This window comes from Stomoxys calcitrans, chromosome 1 (genome assembly GCF_963082655.1).
Source record: "Stomoxys calcitrans chromosome 1, idStoCalc2.1, whole genome shotgun sequence".
NCBI lineage: Eukaryota > Metazoa > Arthropoda > Insecta > Diptera > Muscidae > Stomoxys > Stomoxys calcitrans.
In genome coordinates this window covers 194,014,075-194,032,727 of record NC_081552.1, presented here as the reverse complement: position 1 = coordinate 194,032,727, position 18,653 = coordinate 194,014,075, and the positions used below count along the sequence as shown (strand labels likewise).

The window sequence follows — 18,653 nt, the reverse complement described above, 5'->3', positions numbered from 1 at the left end:
TAGTCTGAGATTATCTTGCTTAGCCAGGATTATTATCTGCTTGCAAATCAGCAGAAACAAGTAAAAATGCGTTACGTTCGGCCTGGCCGAACTTGGGATACCCACCAACTCGGGTATATATGTAAACCACCTTTTGTCATAATCCGTTGAAAAATGCATAATTTATGCCCCCATAGCAGCTTTATCGAAATATGGTCTGATTTGGACCAAATTCGACACGGCTATTGTTGTTGTGGTTGTTGTAATAGCAGTGTGTGGTACACTGAGGCCCAGCCCTTGCCGATGAAGAAATTCATCGAGTCAATACGGTACATACAACCGGCTGCCATGGGATTGACGGATATTGAGAGGTCCAATATGTATAAGTCCCTGTTCAATTTTGTAGAACAAAATATTGGTCTTTTTGGTAGCCATATCCAAATATAGACCGATCAGAAACATATACGACACGGATATCGAAAAGTCTATCATAAGTCACTGTGTCAAATTTGAGCGAAATCGGATTATAAATTTGCCTTTTATGGGGCCAAGACTTTAAATCGAGAGATCGGTCTATATCGCATCTATATCCAAATCTAAACCGATCTGGGTCAAATTAAAGAAAGAGGTTAAAGGGCCTAACACAACTCACTGCCACAAATTGCGGCGAACTCGGAGAATAAATGCGCCCTTTAGGAGCCCAAAACCTATATTTCAGCTATATCCAAATCTGGTCCGATCTTCGCCAAATTGAAGATGGATTTCGATCGATGACCCTAACACAACTCACTGTCCCAAATTTCGGCGACATCGCACAATAAATGCGCCTTGCATGGACCCAAGATCTTAAATCGAGACATCGGTCTATATGGCAGCTATATCCAAAACTAGATTGACCTGTGCCATATTTCAGGAAGATGTCGAGGGGCCTAACTTAACCCACTGTCCTCAATTTCGGCGACATTGGACAATAAATGCGCCTGTTATGGGCCTAAAACCTTAAATCGAGAGAGAGGTCTATATGACAGCTATATCCAAATCTGAACCAATCTCGGCCAATTTGAAGAAGGATATCGTAGGGCGTAGCGCAACTCACTGTCCCAAATTTTGGCAAAATCAAAAAAATACATGCGCCTTTTATGCGCCCAAGACCTTAAATCGAGAGATCGGTCTATATGGCAGATATATCCAAATCTAGATTAATCTGTGTCATATTTCAGGAAGATGTCTTGGGGCCTATCACAAGTCACTGTCCCAAATTTTGGCAAAATCGGGCAATAAATGCGCCTTTTATGCGTCCAAGACCTTAAATCGAGAGATTGGTCTATATGACAGCTATATCCAAATCTGAACCGATCTGGGCCAAATTGAAGAAGGATGTCGAAGGGCCTTGCGCAACTCACTGTTCCAAATTTTGGCAAACTCAGACAATAAATGCGCCTTTTATGGGGCCAAGACCTTTAAATCGAGGGGTCGGTCTTATGGCAGCTATATCCAAATCTAGATTAATCTGTGCCATATTTCAGGAAGATGTCGAGGGGCCTAAAACAACTCACTGTCCCAAATTTTGACAAGATCGGACAATAAATACGCCCTTTATGGGCTCAAGACTTTTATCGAGAGATCGGTCTATATGGCAGCTATATCCAACCCAGGGTCGCTCTAGGCCAAATTGAAGAAGTATGTCGACTGGCCGAACACAATTCACTCTCCCAAATTTCAGCAAAATCGGATAATAAGTGTGGCCTTTATGGGCCTAAGACCTTAAATCGACGGATCGGTGTATATGGGGGCTATATAAAGATATAGTCCGATATAGCCCATCTTCGAACTTAACCTGCTTATGGACAAAAAATAATCTGTGTAATGTTGCAGCTCAATATCGCTATTTTTGTAGACTGTAGCGTGATTTCAACAGACAGACGGACATGGCTATATCGTCTTAGATTTTTGATCTTATCAGGAATATATATACTTTATAGGGTCGGAAATGAATATTTCGATGTGTTGCAAACGGAGTGGCAAAATGAATATACCCCCATCTTTCGGTGGTGGGTATAAAAAGATTATTAGTGTCAAGCGATTTAAATATATAGCTCGAAACATTTAACTAAGCTTCTCCGTGACAGCGATGAACACCACACAGATCGGACCTCAAAGTTTCAGTCTGGGTGGTTCCCTCAGCTATCCCGTGCCAAGTTTGTTCTTAGTGATACACCACTTCACGCAGTATAGACCCTGCGACTGGCGCTAGTGACCCAAACATGGAGTGTATGGGGATGGTTGTTGTTGTTGTTGTAACAATAAGTTGTAAACTGAGGCGGCAGCCCTTGCCGGTGAAGGACTCCATCGGGTCATTCCGGCACGTACAACCGACTGCCATGAGATTAATGGGGATAGTAGTCAGGTCCGGTACTGCCAAGATAGAGCTATACAACATGCACATACCGCCGGTTGGTAGTTGTGGCCCAGTTAATGGCCAAGCTTACAAGCCCGACATACATATCTGGCAATAATCGTCTGGTTCAAGGAGACTTTAATGCGCATCACGTCTCAGCATTCTCCCCTAGGTAACGACCAACGGCGCATAGCTTTGCCAGAGCAGATTGAAGGTTCCACTTTTTGCACGATGATTGAGGATGCCCCCCTATAATTACGGGGAAGTGCAGTAGCTCGCCAGACATTTCGATTGCACCCCCTGATCTCCTGAGTGACGTATCCTCATCTTAGCTATTGAAGAAATAACGGAAAATGACAGGTAAAATTCTCTCTCTCTCTCTCTCTGGTTTTATCAACTGGTTTCTCGCGTTAGCTTGATGCTACACGCATAGAAAATATTCAGCACCATGTTGACAAATTGACCTCATTGGATCATAAAGTGAATCAACTCACATTTATTGTCAGATCAACCACAAATGTTCACAACTGTCCACACAGAATGTGAACGACAGACTGAAGACCTTTGTCAAGAACATGACTTTCGTTTCATCCTTATACTTTAGCATCAGTGTAGAGATTTCCTCAGGATGACTTTGCGCTGGGGATGATATTCGCAACTTCGGTCTTGATAAATTATAATGGTTTTTGATTGGCTCGAATACCATGTATATGACAAATGGCTCTCCTCCTCGCCTTGATGTTCCATCGTTTCTTCTACCTTGTTTCGAGAGTGACTTGAAATATACCACAACTTATCAATGCCGACCTTTAAGTTACAAAGCGCTAAGAGTCAAATTGAAAACCTTGCTATTGGAGTTATATTAAGTTATAGTCCGACCAAGTCCGAATGGAATGTTGAAGACCATAGTAGAAGTCATTGTGTAAAATTTCAGTTCATCCGATTAATAATTGCGCCTTGTGAGGGCTGAAGAAGCAGCATCGTAAGATTGGTTTATATGGGAGCTGTATCAGGCTATTTATCGATTCATACCATATTGAACCTGTATGTTAAAGAACATGGGAGAAGCCGTTGTACAAAATTTCAGCCAAATCGGATAAGAATTGCGCCCTCTAGAGGCTTAAGATGTCCAGATCCAGGATTGGCTTATATGACAGCTATATCAGGTTATGGACCGATTTGAACCATATTTAGCACAGTTATTTGAAGCCATAGCAAAACACTTCATGCAATTTGAGCCAAATCGGAAGAGAATTGCGCCCTGTAGAGGCTAAAGAAGTCAAAATCCCAGACCGGTTTAAATGGCAGCTGCTATATCAGGTTATGTACCGATTTGAACCATACTTAGCACAGTTGTTGAAACAAAACACTTCATTCTAAATTTCAGTAAAATCAGATGAGAATTGCGCCTTCTAGTGGCTTAAGAAGTCTAGATCCAGGATTGGTTTATATGGCGGCTATATTAGGTTATGGACCGATTTGAACCATATTTAGCACAGTTATTGCGCCCTCTAGAGGCTTAAGAAGTCAAAATCCCAGATCGGTTTATATGGCAGCTGCTATATCAGGTTATGTACCGATTTGAACCATACTTAGCACAGTTGTTGAAACAAAACACTTCATGCTAAATTTCAGCCAAATCAGATGAGAATTGTGTCCTCTAGTGGCTCAAGAAGTCAAGATCCAGGATTGGTTTATATGGCAGCTGCTATATAAGGTTATGGACCGATTTGAACCATATTTAGCACAGTTGTTGAAACAAAACACTTTATGCAAAATTTCAGCCAATTCACATGAGAATTGCGCCCTCTAGTGGCTTAAGAAGTCCAGATCCAGGATTAGTTTATATGGCTGCTATATCAGGTTATGTACTGATTTGAACCATATTTAGCACAGTTGTTGAAAGTCATTACAAAATTTCAGACAAATTGGAAGAGAATTGCGCCCTCTAGTGGCTAAAGAAGTCAAGATCTAAGATCGGTTTATATAGAAACATGGACCGATATGGCCCCACGGACGGCTACTAGGGTTGCATTTTGTATTTACGGATTGGATAACCCTTGCGTTGCAATCTGCCAACTGACAACTCTATCGTAAAGCTTGACCTTTTTGAGGTTTTACATACTCAGAACGTTTTGACATACGAGCGCTATTTGGGTTGTTTACAGTAACTTAAAAGATTCATCTCGCCCAAAAAATGGTATTAAATCGTGAAAATTTTCGTGTGATTATTTTTTTCAAAATTCGAAGTGGATTAATTCAATAATAGTGCATCGATGAACTTAATTAAATTTTTGGCGATGAAGCTCCATCAAGGACCAGTATTTATAGATGGCATGGTGAATTCAACCGAGGTCGTAGTTCACTCTAAGACGAATTTCGTAAAGGTCGTCCAAAATTAGTTGTTGTTCCAAGAACCATTGATGCTGTGCGCCAGCTGATATTGCAAGATTGTCATGTGACTTATTGTGGGATTGAGACAACCTTAGGCATTAGTGGGACAAGCATATATTCAATATTGCATGAACATTGGAGTGTCAAAAAAATTTGTTCGCGTTGGATCCCACACAGTTTGTCAATCGCTCAAAAAAAAGGCTCGTGTCGATTTGTGGAAAGAAATGCTTCCAAAGTATGATGGCGGCGCTTCGAAACACGTCTATGATATCGTGACAGGTGATGAATCGTGGATTTACGCGTATGAGCCCGAAAATAAACGGCAGTCGACTGTATGGGTGTTTTGCGCACGAATCACTTCCAAGCTAATGATCGCCCGTTTTTTTTTTGCAGAACAATGCAGAACAGTCAGTTCTGAGTGGTACACAACCATTTGTTTGCCAGTTGTTTTCCAAGATATCAGGAAAACCAACCGCCGAAGACGGATCACTCTTCACTATGACAATGCGAACTCTGACACATCTCGCTCAAACAACTGCACTTTTGAGCACTCAAAACATCGATTTGATGAGTCATCCGCCGTATAGTCCTGACTTGGCACCGAATGACTTCTTTTTATTCCCGTACGTAAAAACTAAAATGAGAGGTTTACGTTTTTTGACACCGGAAGAAACGGTTGATGCGTTCAGAATGCATGTTTTGGAGATACCTCAATCAGAGTGGCAAAGTTGCTTCAACGATTGGTTCAAGCGCATGCAAAAGTGTATAGATCGTAATGGGGAATATTTTGAAAAACAATAAAGCGACGATTTTGATGATTAATATTTGTTTTTGTCTTCTCTTATCCCGAAATATATGGGGCAACCCTCGTAGATGAATATTTCGATGTGTTACAAACCGAATGACGAACTTAGTTTACCCCCATCCATTGGGGTGGAGGGTATAAAAATTCCCCTTCGAAACCTAAAACTCACAGTTTAAGATGTGGTGGTAAGAATGCGAGTTTGCCCATTCCCATTAACGTTCAACGGAAGACTTCGGCCACTCGTGAACGGGCTATAGGGAAATATATACCAAACGGCGAAGATAGACTTTTGCAACCTTTGGTTTTTTTTACGAAACAAAATATTTTTCATATCATATCTATTTGTGCAATTTCTCGTTATTTAGTATCAGACACCAATTTTTAAATTTGTACTAGTCAACTTAATCTCACCATAGATAGTGTTTTGTCATCTTAATGAATTAATAAATACAAAATAACTATTTTAACATTTAAAAATTATTTTTGCATCTACGATTATCCACAGATAGAATATTCAAATTAGATTGATTGCAATTGTTGGTAGATAATAAAAAAGTTTGGTGCTGGTATTGGTATTACTATTCACATTTAATAACAAATGGTTGTGGTTTAAAATACTTTCGTCCATCTGGTTTTAACATGGGCTTTTATTCGCAATTTGGAGTTTTATTAATTGAACATTTTGCCCTATTTACAGAAACAACAAGAGATGAATAAAAGCAAGGAGGTCATAGTACTCGATCATAAAAGATCGAATGCCATCAATATCGCCATGACCAAACTACCACCACCTCGAGCCATAAAGGCAGCCATTCTTAAAATGGATGCCACCGTGGTGACACGAGAGGGTATAGATAAACTCCTGAATATGTTACCCACCGAAGAGGAGAAGGGTAAAATCCAAGAAGCACAGGTGAGTATGTAAACAAGTATAAAGGCATTAAGTTCGGCCGGGGCGAACTTTGGATATCCACCCACCTCGGGTATATATGTAAACACCCTTTCGTCACAATCCGGTGAATATTGGATAACTTATGCACCGAAATTTGTCACGGACACTGAGTAGCCTAATAAATATATGTCACTGTTTAATTTTGTAGAACAAAATATTGGACACGGATGTCAAAAAGCCTAACATAAGTCACTGCGTCAAATTTCAACGAAATCGGACAATCAATGCGCTTTTTATAGGGCCAAGACTTTAAATCGAGAGTTCTTTCTATATGGCAGCCTTAACCAAATTTGGACCGATGTGGACCAAATTAAACAAGGATATAAAAATCATCCTCTTTTATTATAACTCCACCTACGTAGTTATATCTTAAAAGGGGCTGATCTCGATCATATTTTATTCAGGTCCGGAGAACTAATATACAAGTAACCTTTTCAGACAATTAATCTGCTTTTTATGGGATTAAAGCCCTAAATTGGAAGATCGGTTTATGTGACGGCTATATTTATATAGTCTGATCTGACCCATATTTGGGGCTGGAACTCGGGAAGCTATTTAAAATTTCAGCGAAGTCGGATAAAAAATAAAGCTTTTATGGGCATTAGACCCTTTATCGGGAGATTGGTTTATATATAAAGCTTTTATGGGCTTAGACCCTTTATCGACAGCCCGATCTGAACCATATGTCGAAAGGCTTAAAGATATTTACTGTTTCAAATTTCAGCGAAATCGGGTAATAAATAAAGCTTTTTTGGGCTTCAGACCCCTTGTCGGCAGATCGATCTATATGACAGCTATATCTAAATATATAGTCCCATCTGAACCATATTTGGGTCCGATGTTAAGTGACCCAACACTATTCATTGTTTAAAAAATTTAGCGAATTTTAGCGAAATCGGTTAATAAATAAAGCTTTTATGGGCTTCAGGCCATTTATCTGGAGATCGGTCTATAGGGCAGCTTTGTATAAATGTAGTCCGATCTGAACCATATTTGAGTAGATGTCGGGAGGCCTAAAATTACTCACTGTTTCAAATTTCAGCGAAATCGGATAAAAAATTAAGCTTTTACGGGCTTCAAACCCTTTATCGGGAGATCGGTCTATATGGCAGCTATAACTAAATATAGTCCGATCCAAACCATATTTGGTTCTTATGTTAGAAGGCCTAAAACTACTCACTGTTTCAAATTTCAGCGAAATCGGGTAATAAATAAAGCTTTTTTGGGCTTCAGACCCCTTGTCGGTAGATCGGTCTATATGACAGCTATATCTAAATATAGTCCGATCTGAACCATATTGAGGTCAAATGTTGGAAGGCCTAGAACTACTCACTGTTTCAAATTGCAGCGAAATTGGATAAATCATAAATCTTTCATGGGCTTCAGACCCTTTATCGGCAGATTGGTCTATATGACAGCTGTATCTAAATATAGTCCGATCTGAACCATATTAAAATCGGATATCGGGAGGATCAAAACAACTCACTGTTTCAAATTTCAGCGAAATCGGGTAATAAATAAAGCATAAAGCATAATGCGTATCACACTTTATGGCATTCTCCACTAGGTAACGACCAGCGGGCCATAGCTTTGGAAGAGCAAATTGTAGGCTCCACGTTTTGCATGGTGAATGAGGATTACAAGGAAGTGCAGCAGCTAGGAAGACATTTCCATTGCATCCTCTGATCTCGTGAGTGACTTATCCTGACAACCCGTCATTTCTTTGGTATCAGACCACCAATGTGAATTAGGTACCGGCTTAGGCATGTTGTGGTCTACTGTTAAGCCGCGCGTGAACCTCGTTGGAAGGAATGACAGAAGCTCGGTCTATTTTGGCGACATAACAGTGATAGATACGAATAGATGCGCCAAGCTGTTCAACCCTCAATTTATTATGCATCCCGAGATTGGCAGGGCTAGGAGTATAGAAATTCGTCATATTCGTGGTCTCCGAGCCCATGGACAGCTATCAGAGTTTATCATGTTATCCGTGTCGCCAAGTTATCCAAGGCATTGGGCTTCGACGGAATCTCTACACTGATGCTAGAGAGCCTGGTTCCACCTGGAGGCGAGTACCTTACAACTGTCCTCAACCAGTGTTTTTACACTCTTATAGTACCCAATGTCTGGAAGATGGGTAAAATGATCCCGCCACTAAAGCCTGGAATGATCCCGAGTAAGGGGGAGTAGTACAGACCGAACTCACTTCTCTCAGCAGTAGTCAAAACGCTTGAGGGACTACTTCTCCCGAGATTAAATGTAGAATTTCTTAAACCGGGGACTTCGAAGACTGCATAGCACATCAACTGATCTAGAGCGTGAGGTTCATCGTTACAAGAGAGAACCTTTAGATCAAGCGTCATATTGGGCGAATCTAGACAATTTTTATGCAGATGCGGTAACAGATGCGATGAATAGCTAACGGGTGAATGTGATTCTTGGAGGACGATTGCCTCGCTTTGTACCTGAAAAAATTTACCTCCCCCGGAAAACCAAATTCTCACTGAGGAAATATTGATGTGCAGAATGTGTGTCCCGAATGCGACCTGAGACCACACGTCACCTGCTAAACTGCCCAGCCAGACCCGCATCCCTCTGGATGGTCTCAAGACATCATAAGGGGGTATTAGTTTTAAAGGCTCTATATCTATTTATAAACCTATATGCCAAATTTCAGCCAAATCGGGCAAAAACTAAGGCTCAAAATGTCAAGTCCGGAGATGGTTCTGTATGGTAGCTTATCAATCTATCTGGGTAAGATTTGGTCCGAATGTTGGAAGGCATAAGTCTACTTTACGTACCAAATCGGAAGATAATTGAGGCGTCTAGGGGCTCAAGAATTCAAATCAGAGGATAGGGTTAAAATGGGGGCTATATCAATTTATTGACCAATTTGGATTATACTTAGCACGGATGTTGAAAGTCATAGCAGTAGCCTTTGTGCCAAATTTTAGCTAAATCAGTTGAAAATTGAGGCATCAAGGGGCCTAGGTGGTCAAATCTGAGGATCGTTTTATATGGGGGCTATATCAGTTTAAAGACCGATTCGGCTCATGCCTAGTCTAGGTGTTGAAAGTTATACCACAAACCATTGTGCGAAATTACTGCCAAATCGGAAGAAAATTGAGGCTTTGGGGCTCCAGAAGTCAAATCTGAGGATCTGTTTATATGGGGCACGGTTATTGGAAGTCAGAACAGAAGTCCTTGTGTTAAATTTCAGCTAAATCTTGAGGCTCAAGAGATCGGGGATCGGTTTATAATGGGGGCTATATCCAAATCTGATCCGCTATGGCTCAGTTAAAATTCCCAACGATCTACTTCCTACCACCATAGGGGGTATACTAATCTAGTCATTCCGTTTGTAACACCTCGAAATATTCGTCTAAGATCCCATAAAGTTTATATATTGTTGATAGTCTTGACATTCTGAGTCGTTCGGAGCTAACATATAAACCGATCTCCCGATTTGACTTCTTGAGCCTTTGAAAATTTTGCATGTAGTGTTCTGTTAATACTTTTAACAACTGTACTAAGTAAAGTCCAAATCGGTCTTAAACCTGATATAGCTCCCATATAAAGCGATCTCCCGAGTTGACTTCTTGAGCCTCTGGAGCCAAAAATGTTGTCCGATTTGACTGAAATTTTGCATGTAGTATTCCGTTATGTCTTCCAAGTACGGTCCGAATCGGTCTATTACCAGATATAGCTCCCATATAAACAGTTCTCCCAATTTGACCTCTGGAGCCCTTACAAGCAGCAATTTTTGTCCGATTTGGCTGAAATTTTGCATGTTGTGTTCTGTTATGACTTTCAACAACTGTACTCAATAGCTCCTATGTAAATCGGTCTCTCGATCGCCCTTGTTCGGTTCCTAGAAGCTTTAATTTTTTTCTGGCTTGGAGAATTTTGGTATGTAGAATGAAAGTATGTCCTTCAACCAAATTTATTTGGTACAGAATCCATGGTGGTGGGTTCCCAGTATGTCGCCCGGCCAAACTTAGCACCCTTTTACTTGTTTTTTTTTTTTTGCATTTCTTAGCTTATTTTGATTATTTATTTTTCCTCTTTCAGATGGCTAATCCTGAACTACCTTTGGGCAGTGCGGAGCAATTTCTTCTGACATTGGCATCCATCTCAGAATTGGCAGCTAGATTAAGATTATGGGCATTCCGTTTAGATTTTGATAATAGTGAGGTAAGTGATCTATTGTTCGTACATATGTTTCAACTCTGTTTAACTCTGTATAAACCTATTTTTTTCGTATTACAGAAAGAAATTGCTGAACCTTTGATGGATTTAAAACATGGCATCGAAATTCTACGAAACAATCCTACATTCAAATGTATTCTCTCTACATTATTGTCAGTGGGCATATTTTTGAATGGTGCCCCCGTCAAGGGTTTCCAAATCGAGTATTTAGCTAAGGTATGTGGATTAAAATGTTCCATCTTTGATTTATGAATTCACCATGCTTTGATTTTGCCTTCTCAGGTTCCTGAGGTTAAGGATACCGTACACAAACATTCTTTACTACATCATTTATGCCACATTGTCATGGAATCGGGTATGGAAACAACGGACTTATATTCGGAAATTGGTCCCATAACTCGTGCTTCGAAAGCTGACTTCAACGATTTGGCTTATAATCTCTCTCAGTTGGAGAATGAATGTAAAGCATCCTGGGATCGTCTGAAATTGATGTGCAAACATGATTGTCCGCCTCAATTACAACAGAAATTGGTGGACTTTTTGGCCGATTGTGCAGAGAGAATAATCATTTTGCAAATTGTGCACAGGAGAGTGATGAATAGGTAGGTATTTAAGATACATAGGAACTCAAATTTTTACAGTAAAAAGAAAAAAAAAAATATATGGATTATGAAATTAATGTCCTGCAAAAGTGATGTTCCCTAAAAAAAAAGTATTATGATTAATACCGCGTGACCAACTTTCGATACCCATCAGCTCGGGTATATATGTAAACCACCTTTCGTCACAGTCCGGTAAAAAATTCATAACTAATGCCACCGTAGCAGCTATATTGAAGTATGGTCCGATTTGGACCAAATTCGACACAGACATTGAGTGATAAGTAAAAGTCATTGTTTAATTTTGTAGAACAAAATATTGGTCTTTATGGAAGCTACATCCAAATATAGGCCGATCTGAACCATATACGACACGAATGTCGAAAAGCCTAACATAAGTCCCTGTGTCAAATTTCAGCGAAATCGGATTACAAATCGCTTTTTATGGGGCCTAGACTTTAAATCGAGAGGTCGGTATATGTGGCAGCTATATGCAAATCCGAACCGATGTGGACCAAATGGAAAAAGAATGTCGAAGGCCCTAACACAACTCACAGTCCCAAATTTCGGCGACATCGGACATTAAATGTGGCTTTTATAGGTCTATCGTTTAGAAAGAAGGCCACCTCTCGACAGACGAAGATTACACCATACAAGACACTGATACTACCCGTGCTGTTATATGGTTCTGAAGCATAGATACTTGTGAAAGCAGATGAGGCAGTGCTTGGAGTATTTGAGAGTAAGATTCTTCGCTGAAATTGAAGAAGAATGTCGAAGGCCCCAACCCAACTCACTGTTCCAAATTTCTGCAAAATCAGATAATAAATGTGGCTTTTATGGGCCTAAGACCCTAAATCGACGGGTCGGTCTATATGGGGGATATATCAAGATATAGTCCGAACCTGCTTATGGACAAAAAAAGAATCTGTGCAAAATTTCAGCTCAATATCTCTATTTTTAAAGACTGTAGCGTGATTTCAACAGATAGAGGGACGGACATGGCTAGATTGTCTTAGATTTTTACGACGACCGTGGCTTCAATCAGCCCAGGCCATGTGATAGGACGGTCCTCGTGGTGCTGGACCTATCGAAAGAATTCGACACGGTCAGCCATGCCAAACTATTTGAGGACATCGCCAGCACGTCCCTTCAGTCAGGCCTGAAACACTGGGTCGGGAATTATCTGTGTGGTCGCCAGTCATTTGTGGAATTTAGGGATAAGAAGTCGAAGCACCGTAGAGTAAAATAGGGAGTTCCCCAAGGTGGGGTCAAATCTTCGGCACTGTTTAACCTTTACCTATCCTCCATTCCACCATCTTCAGACGGCATAGAGATCGTATCATATGCGAACGATTGTACGATCATGGCATCAGGCCCCCCACCCATTGTTGACATCTGCGATAGGTTGAACGTCTACCTCAACGAACTTGCCTCATATTTCGCTACAAGAAATCCGAAGATATCTGCCACCAAATCTTCAGTCACATTGTTCACTACAAATACGCGTGAGGTAAATACTGAGCTGACTGTGATGGTCGATTCCAAGTGTCCCAAAATACTTGGCATCACATTTGACAGCTCTTACACATTCTCCCCAACGTGCCTTAGACTTTTGCGATAAAGTCAAAAGTAGAAACAAGGTCCTCAAGTCACTTGCTGGCAGCACTTGGGGTGCGGACAAAGAAACCTTGTTGACCACGTACAAAACAACTGGCCGTTCTGCGGTAAGTTGTGCAGCGCCTGTGTGTGACACGCAGTGGAATATTATTCAGATCTGTCAGAATGCCGCCCTCCGAACTACGACGGGCTGTCTCCTCAGATCTCATGTGGACCACCTCCATCTGAAGACATAACTATATGCTGTCTAAGCAATACCTTTTGGGCTGTTATCGCAGAGACCATCCAAATCATCACCTTGTGGATAGATATCAACGGCCCAGAAGCCTCAAGGTCGATCTACATGATCTAGAGCGTGAGGTTCAGCGTTACAAGAGAGAACATCAAGATCATGCAGGATATCAAGCAAGTCTAGACAACATTCATGCAGACACGGCAGCAGATGCGATAAATGGCTACCGGGTGAATATAGTCCTTGGAGAACGACCGCCTCCCATTGCACTTGAAGAAATTGATCTCCCCGGCAAACCAGAGTAGTTCTGACTGAATTACCTTCCGGCAGATGCAGCCACCTCAACTCCTACAGAGCAAGGATTGATGTCGACGTGCAAGATGTATGCCCCGATTGTAACCAGGGACCGCACGGTACACGTCATCTGTTTAACAGCCTAGCCAGACCCAGATCGCTGTGAACGCACCCCATCTTAGTCGCAGAGTTTCTAGGTCTTGACACTCAACAGAATCAAACAGACGAAAGATAGAACACAACAAACTGCTACAACAACAACAACGACGATCAAGAACACATGGATATTACGATGTGTGGTGGTGGGTATAAAAAGGAATAAATGATAAATCAGTGTTGCCATATGCAACTAAACTCTTAGGTGCCCAATCACTTTCATAGATGATCATTTGTGTATCCAAACAAACATATTAGTAATTTGTTGTATAAAAAAGTTGTTTTTTAGTATTTCATTTTTCGTTTTCTCAGTGTATCAATATTATTGGGTTGCCCAAAAAGTAATTGCGGATTTTTCACATAGTCGGCGTTGAAAAATTTTTTCACAGCTTGTGACTCTGTAATTGCATTCTTTCTTCTGTCAGTTATCAGCTGTTACTTTTAGCTTGCTTTAGAAAAAAAGTGTAAAAAAAGTATATTTGATTCAAGTTCATTCTAAGTTTTATTAAAAATGCTTTTACATTTAAAAAATCCGCAATTACTTTTTGGGCAACCCATATATTTTATGCCATTACTTTTACAAACTTGTTGGTGAATATTTCTACTATTTCTTGTTCCATAATTTCAGATACCGCAAATTCCTTCTTTGGCTGGGTGTACCCCAACACAGTGTTGCCGATTCCCGTCCCAATGAGTTCTGCCGCATTCTTTCCGAATTTGCTTTGGAATATCGCACTACACGTGAGAGAGTACAGCAGCAAATTGAAAAGAAGGCAAATCATCGGGAAAGAAATAAGACCAGAGGAAAGCTTATTGTTGACATAGCCAAGTTTAAAACCAAAGAAGATAAACAAGATGCTGAACTGAAGTAAGACGTCACCAAGAAGAATATACAGAGTAAAGTTCCAAATCTGATCCTTGTCGTTTTTTTGTTCCTTTTTTAGAGAACTATTGGGTACGCCCAGTGCTGATAGTGCCGATGGTACCTTGACATGGCGTCGTCGACGTGCTGAGAATTTGCGATCTCCTCAAATGCGTCAAAGTGAAGAGAATTTCACCGATGGCGATGATGAGATATTAGAGTCATTGGTTAAGACTGCCACCAAAGCACCTGGAAATCGAACAACACCCAGAGAGCGGAAGCGCACGCGTCACGCTGATAGAAAGTCATGTAAGTTGTAGTGCTGTAAATGCATATTGTAGTAGATTTCTAGTTTAGTAGAAATTTGAAACCCACATCCAGATTAATTGAATTCGTTTGAGACAAGTTAGGATTGAAATTGCATATCGTTTTATACCTATCCGTTTGCAATGCTTTGGAATCTGAATCTGTGACCTTCCAAAGTATATACGTAAAAACACACAGAGAAAAGTTGATATCAAACTTGCTGATTTCAGTATCATACGGTATTGATAGTAAAGCAACACCGTATGGTATAAAAACAATACCGGATGGATGAAAAACAAAATGATTAGTACCTTTTGGTATTAAATTTATTACCAAACTGGTATTGCTTTTAATACCAATCTGTTATTGGTTCTAGCAGCAGACCGTTATTGGTTTTAATACCAAACCGTTATTAATTATTTCACCCACCCCCTATGTGGTGCTCACACAGGCTGGACCATTGAGGTCCGATCTGTGTGGTGTTCATTGCTGTTTCGAGAAGCTTAGCTGCGAACATTTGATGAACATTCCAAAATTATGTGGTCTTGACTTGAAGAGGTCTATCGCTTCGCTATCGGTGCATAGAACTGACATTTCAGTCATTGTGTCCGTCATGTCAGGTCTCTAACTGATCGGAAAACATGCTGACAGACTGAAGGTTTCAAGTAACAATTTTTGCAGAAGCTGTGAGCACTTCGAGGAAGAAGAGACTATAGAACACCTTCTGTGAGTGTGTCTCGCACTAGCAGTCAGAAGGAGTTCCACTTTTAGCTCTCATTTCTTTGAGAACTTGTCGGATTTAGCGGATGTGAACATTCGCAAGTTGTTGGGTTTTTAAAGCTATCTGAGAAGCCATCGTAGCGCAGAGGTTAAGATGTCCGCATATGACGCTGATCGCCTCTGTTCGAATCCTGGCAAGAACATCAGAAAAATAAAAACTGTTAAGCGGTGGTTATCCCCTCCGAACGCTGGCGACATTTGTGAAGAACTATGCCATTTGAAATAATGGTATGGCAGCCACATAAAAACTTCTCGCCAAACAGTTGTCGCACTGCAGCACGCAGTGGTGATGACTGATGGCAGACTGTCACCTAAACTTAACCTATTCTTGCTGTAGTATGCGTCAGCATCCGATAAGTCGATTAAAAATTACACAGTTTGGAGTAAAAAAATGTGAAAAAGTGGATTTTTTTGGTCAAAAAAAGTAGTTTCATTGATGAGTCATTATTGAAAAGTTTCTTTAATACCTTAACTTTTTCAGTCAATTATCAATTCTTACTATAATTGACAGGGTAATTTATCAAAATCCGCTGCTGATGAAGGGTTTGGTAGCTTATGATCCCGTGGTGAAAAAAGGGTACTAAATTTTTTGAAATCTGAAGGAGGACGGACCCTCCCCCTTACCCTAATTTTCAAAAATGATAGATCTCGGAGATCACGCACGACAATTTGAAACTCAAATGAAAAATATTTAAGATAAGAAAACTTATCTGATATCCAATTGTCGGACCAAGTGTTTGGGGGACCACCCCTAAATCGGACATTTTTACCGACCATGATAATATGGGACTCAGATGAAAGGTATTTGCGAGTAGAATACGCATCTTATATCCAAATGTGGGACCAAGTTTCTGGGGTCCATCCCTTCCCCCAAAACACCCCCAAATAGGACTTATTTACTGACTATGGCAATATGGGTCTCAAATAAATGGTATTTGAGTATAGAATACGAACCTGGCTCCAGGAGTAAAAATCGGGCGATATATATATAAATATAAAAGAGTTATATCTAAATCTGAAACTTTCTATGAAATTCACCAGTAATTTCCAGAGTCATAAGAAAATCCTTCCTGCCAAATTTTGAGAGAATCAGTTCACAAATGACCATTGCAATATTACTGCAAATTGAACGAACATATATATGGGAGCTATATCTAAATCTGAACCGATTTTGACTAAATTTTGTAGATATTGTGGAAGTCGTCGAGAAAAGCGTTGTACAAAGTTTTGGGGAAATTGATCAATAAATGCTCTTGCAGTGGCTCTAGGAGTGAAAATCGGGCGATATACATATGTGAGAGCTATATCTAAATCTGAACCGATTTCTATGAAATCGTCGAGAGTCAATAGTAACAGTAATGCCGAGAGTCAATGGAAAATCCTTCCTGTCAAATTCCGAGAGAATCGGTTCACAAATGACCATTTTATTGCAATATTACTGCAAATTGGACGAACATATATATGGGTGCTATATCTAAATTTGAACCGATTTCGACTAAACTTTGTAGATATTGTGGTAGTCATCGAGGAAAGCGTTGTACAAAGTTTTGGGGAGATTTGTCAATAAATGCGCTTGCAGTGGCTCTAGGAGTGAAAATCGGGCGATATACATATATGAGAGCTATATCGAAATCTGAACCGATTTCTATGAAATTCGCCAGTATTAATCGAGAGTCAATAGAAAATCCTACCTGCCAACTTTCGAGAGAATCGGTTGACAAATGACCATTTTATTGCAATACTACTGCATATTGCTCCCATATATATGGGAGCTATATCTAAATCTGAACCGATTTTTCCAATTTCAACAGGCTTCATCTCTAGGCCGAAAAACATGCCTGTACCAAATTTTTAAACGATCGGATGCAAATTGCGACCTGTACTTTGTACACAAATTAACATGGACAGACGGACATACCTAAATCGAATCAGAAAGTGATTCTGAGTCGATCGGTATACTCATCAATGGGTCCATCTCTCTTCCTTTTGGGTGTTACAAACAAATACACAAAGTTTTAATACTCTGTTCCACAGAAGTGTTGTAGGGTATAACAAGTAAAAGCGAGCTAAGTTCGGCCGGGCCGAATCTTGGGACTGCTAAAATATGGGAGGTATATCTGGTTAAAGACCGATTTGGACCGTACTTGGCACCGTACATAACATAAAATGTCAGCCAAATCGGATGAAAATCGCAGCTTGTAAGGGCTCAAGAAGTCAAATCGGGCGATCGGTTTATATGGGAGCTATATCATGTTCTTGACCGATTTGGACCGTACTTCAGAAAGTTGTGGGAAGTCATAGCGGAACACCACATGCAAAATCGCAACCAATCGGACAACAATTGCGGCTTCCAGGGACTCAAGAAGTCAAATCAGAAGATCGGTTTATATAGGAGCTATATCAGGTTATAGATCGATTTAAACCGTACTTGGCTCAGTTGTTGGAAGTCATAGCTAAACACCGCATGCAATATTTCAGCTAAATCGGTTGAAACTTGCGGCTTCCAGGAGCTCAAGAAGTCAAACCGGGAGATCGGTTTATATGGGAGCTATATCATGTTATAATCCGATTCAGACCGTACTAGGCTGTTATTGAAAGTCATAACAGATGACTAGGTGCAAAATGTCAGCCAAATCGGATGGAAATTAAGGTTTCCAGGGGCTCAAGAAGTCAAATCCGGAGATCGGTTTATATGGGAGCTATACCAGGTTATAGAGCGATTCGGACCGTACTTGTCTCAGATGTTGGAAGCCATAATAAGACATCACATGCGGCTTCCAGGAGCTCAAGAAATCAAACCGGGTTAATATGGGAGCTTTATTAGATTGTAGACCGATTCGAACCGTACACAGTTGTTGGAAGTCATAACAGAAGACAATGTGCAAAATTTCATTCAAATTGGATGAAATTTCTGGCTTCCAGAGGCTCAAGAATTCAAGGTTATAGACCGATTTGGACCGTACTTGGCTCAGATGTTGGACGTCTAAATTGAACACTATGGACAAAATTTCAGCCAAATCGGATGGAAAATAAGGTTTTCAGGAGCTCAAGAACTCAAACCGGAAGA

At 40.4% G+C, this 18,653-nt stretch overlaps 1 protein-coding gene across 8 annotated transcripts in view; it reads left to right on the top strand.

Moving 5' to 3' along the window:
* LOC106092475 (FH1/FH2 domain-containing protein 3) overlaps nucleotides 1-18,653 on the top strand; it is a 419,829-nt gene that overhangs the window by 379,553 nt on the left and 21,623 nt on the right. For 5 of the 8 annotated variants that reach the window (XM_059364048.1, XM_059364051.1, XM_059364069.1 and 2 more), the window contains 6 exons: nucleotides 6,274-6,489; nucleotides 10,600-10,722; nucleotides 10,798-10,953; nucleotides 11,020-11,339; nucleotides 14,267-14,506; nucleotides 14,583-14,809. In XM_059364048.1, the coding sequence (XP_059220031.1) occupies nucleotides 6,274-6,489; nucleotides 10,600-10,722; nucleotides 10,798-10,953; nucleotides 11,020-11,339; nucleotides 14,267-14,506; nucleotides 14,583-14,809 (1,282 nt within the window). Of the gene's footprint in view, nucleotides 1-6,271; nucleotides 6,490-10,599; nucleotides 10,723-10,797; nucleotides 10,954-11,019; nucleotides 11,340-14,266; nucleotides 14,507-14,582; nucleotides 14,810-18,653 lie in introns of all 8 variants that reach the window. The other 3 variants (XM_059364068.1, XM_059364063.1, XM_059364053.1) reach the window with 1 other exon arrangement.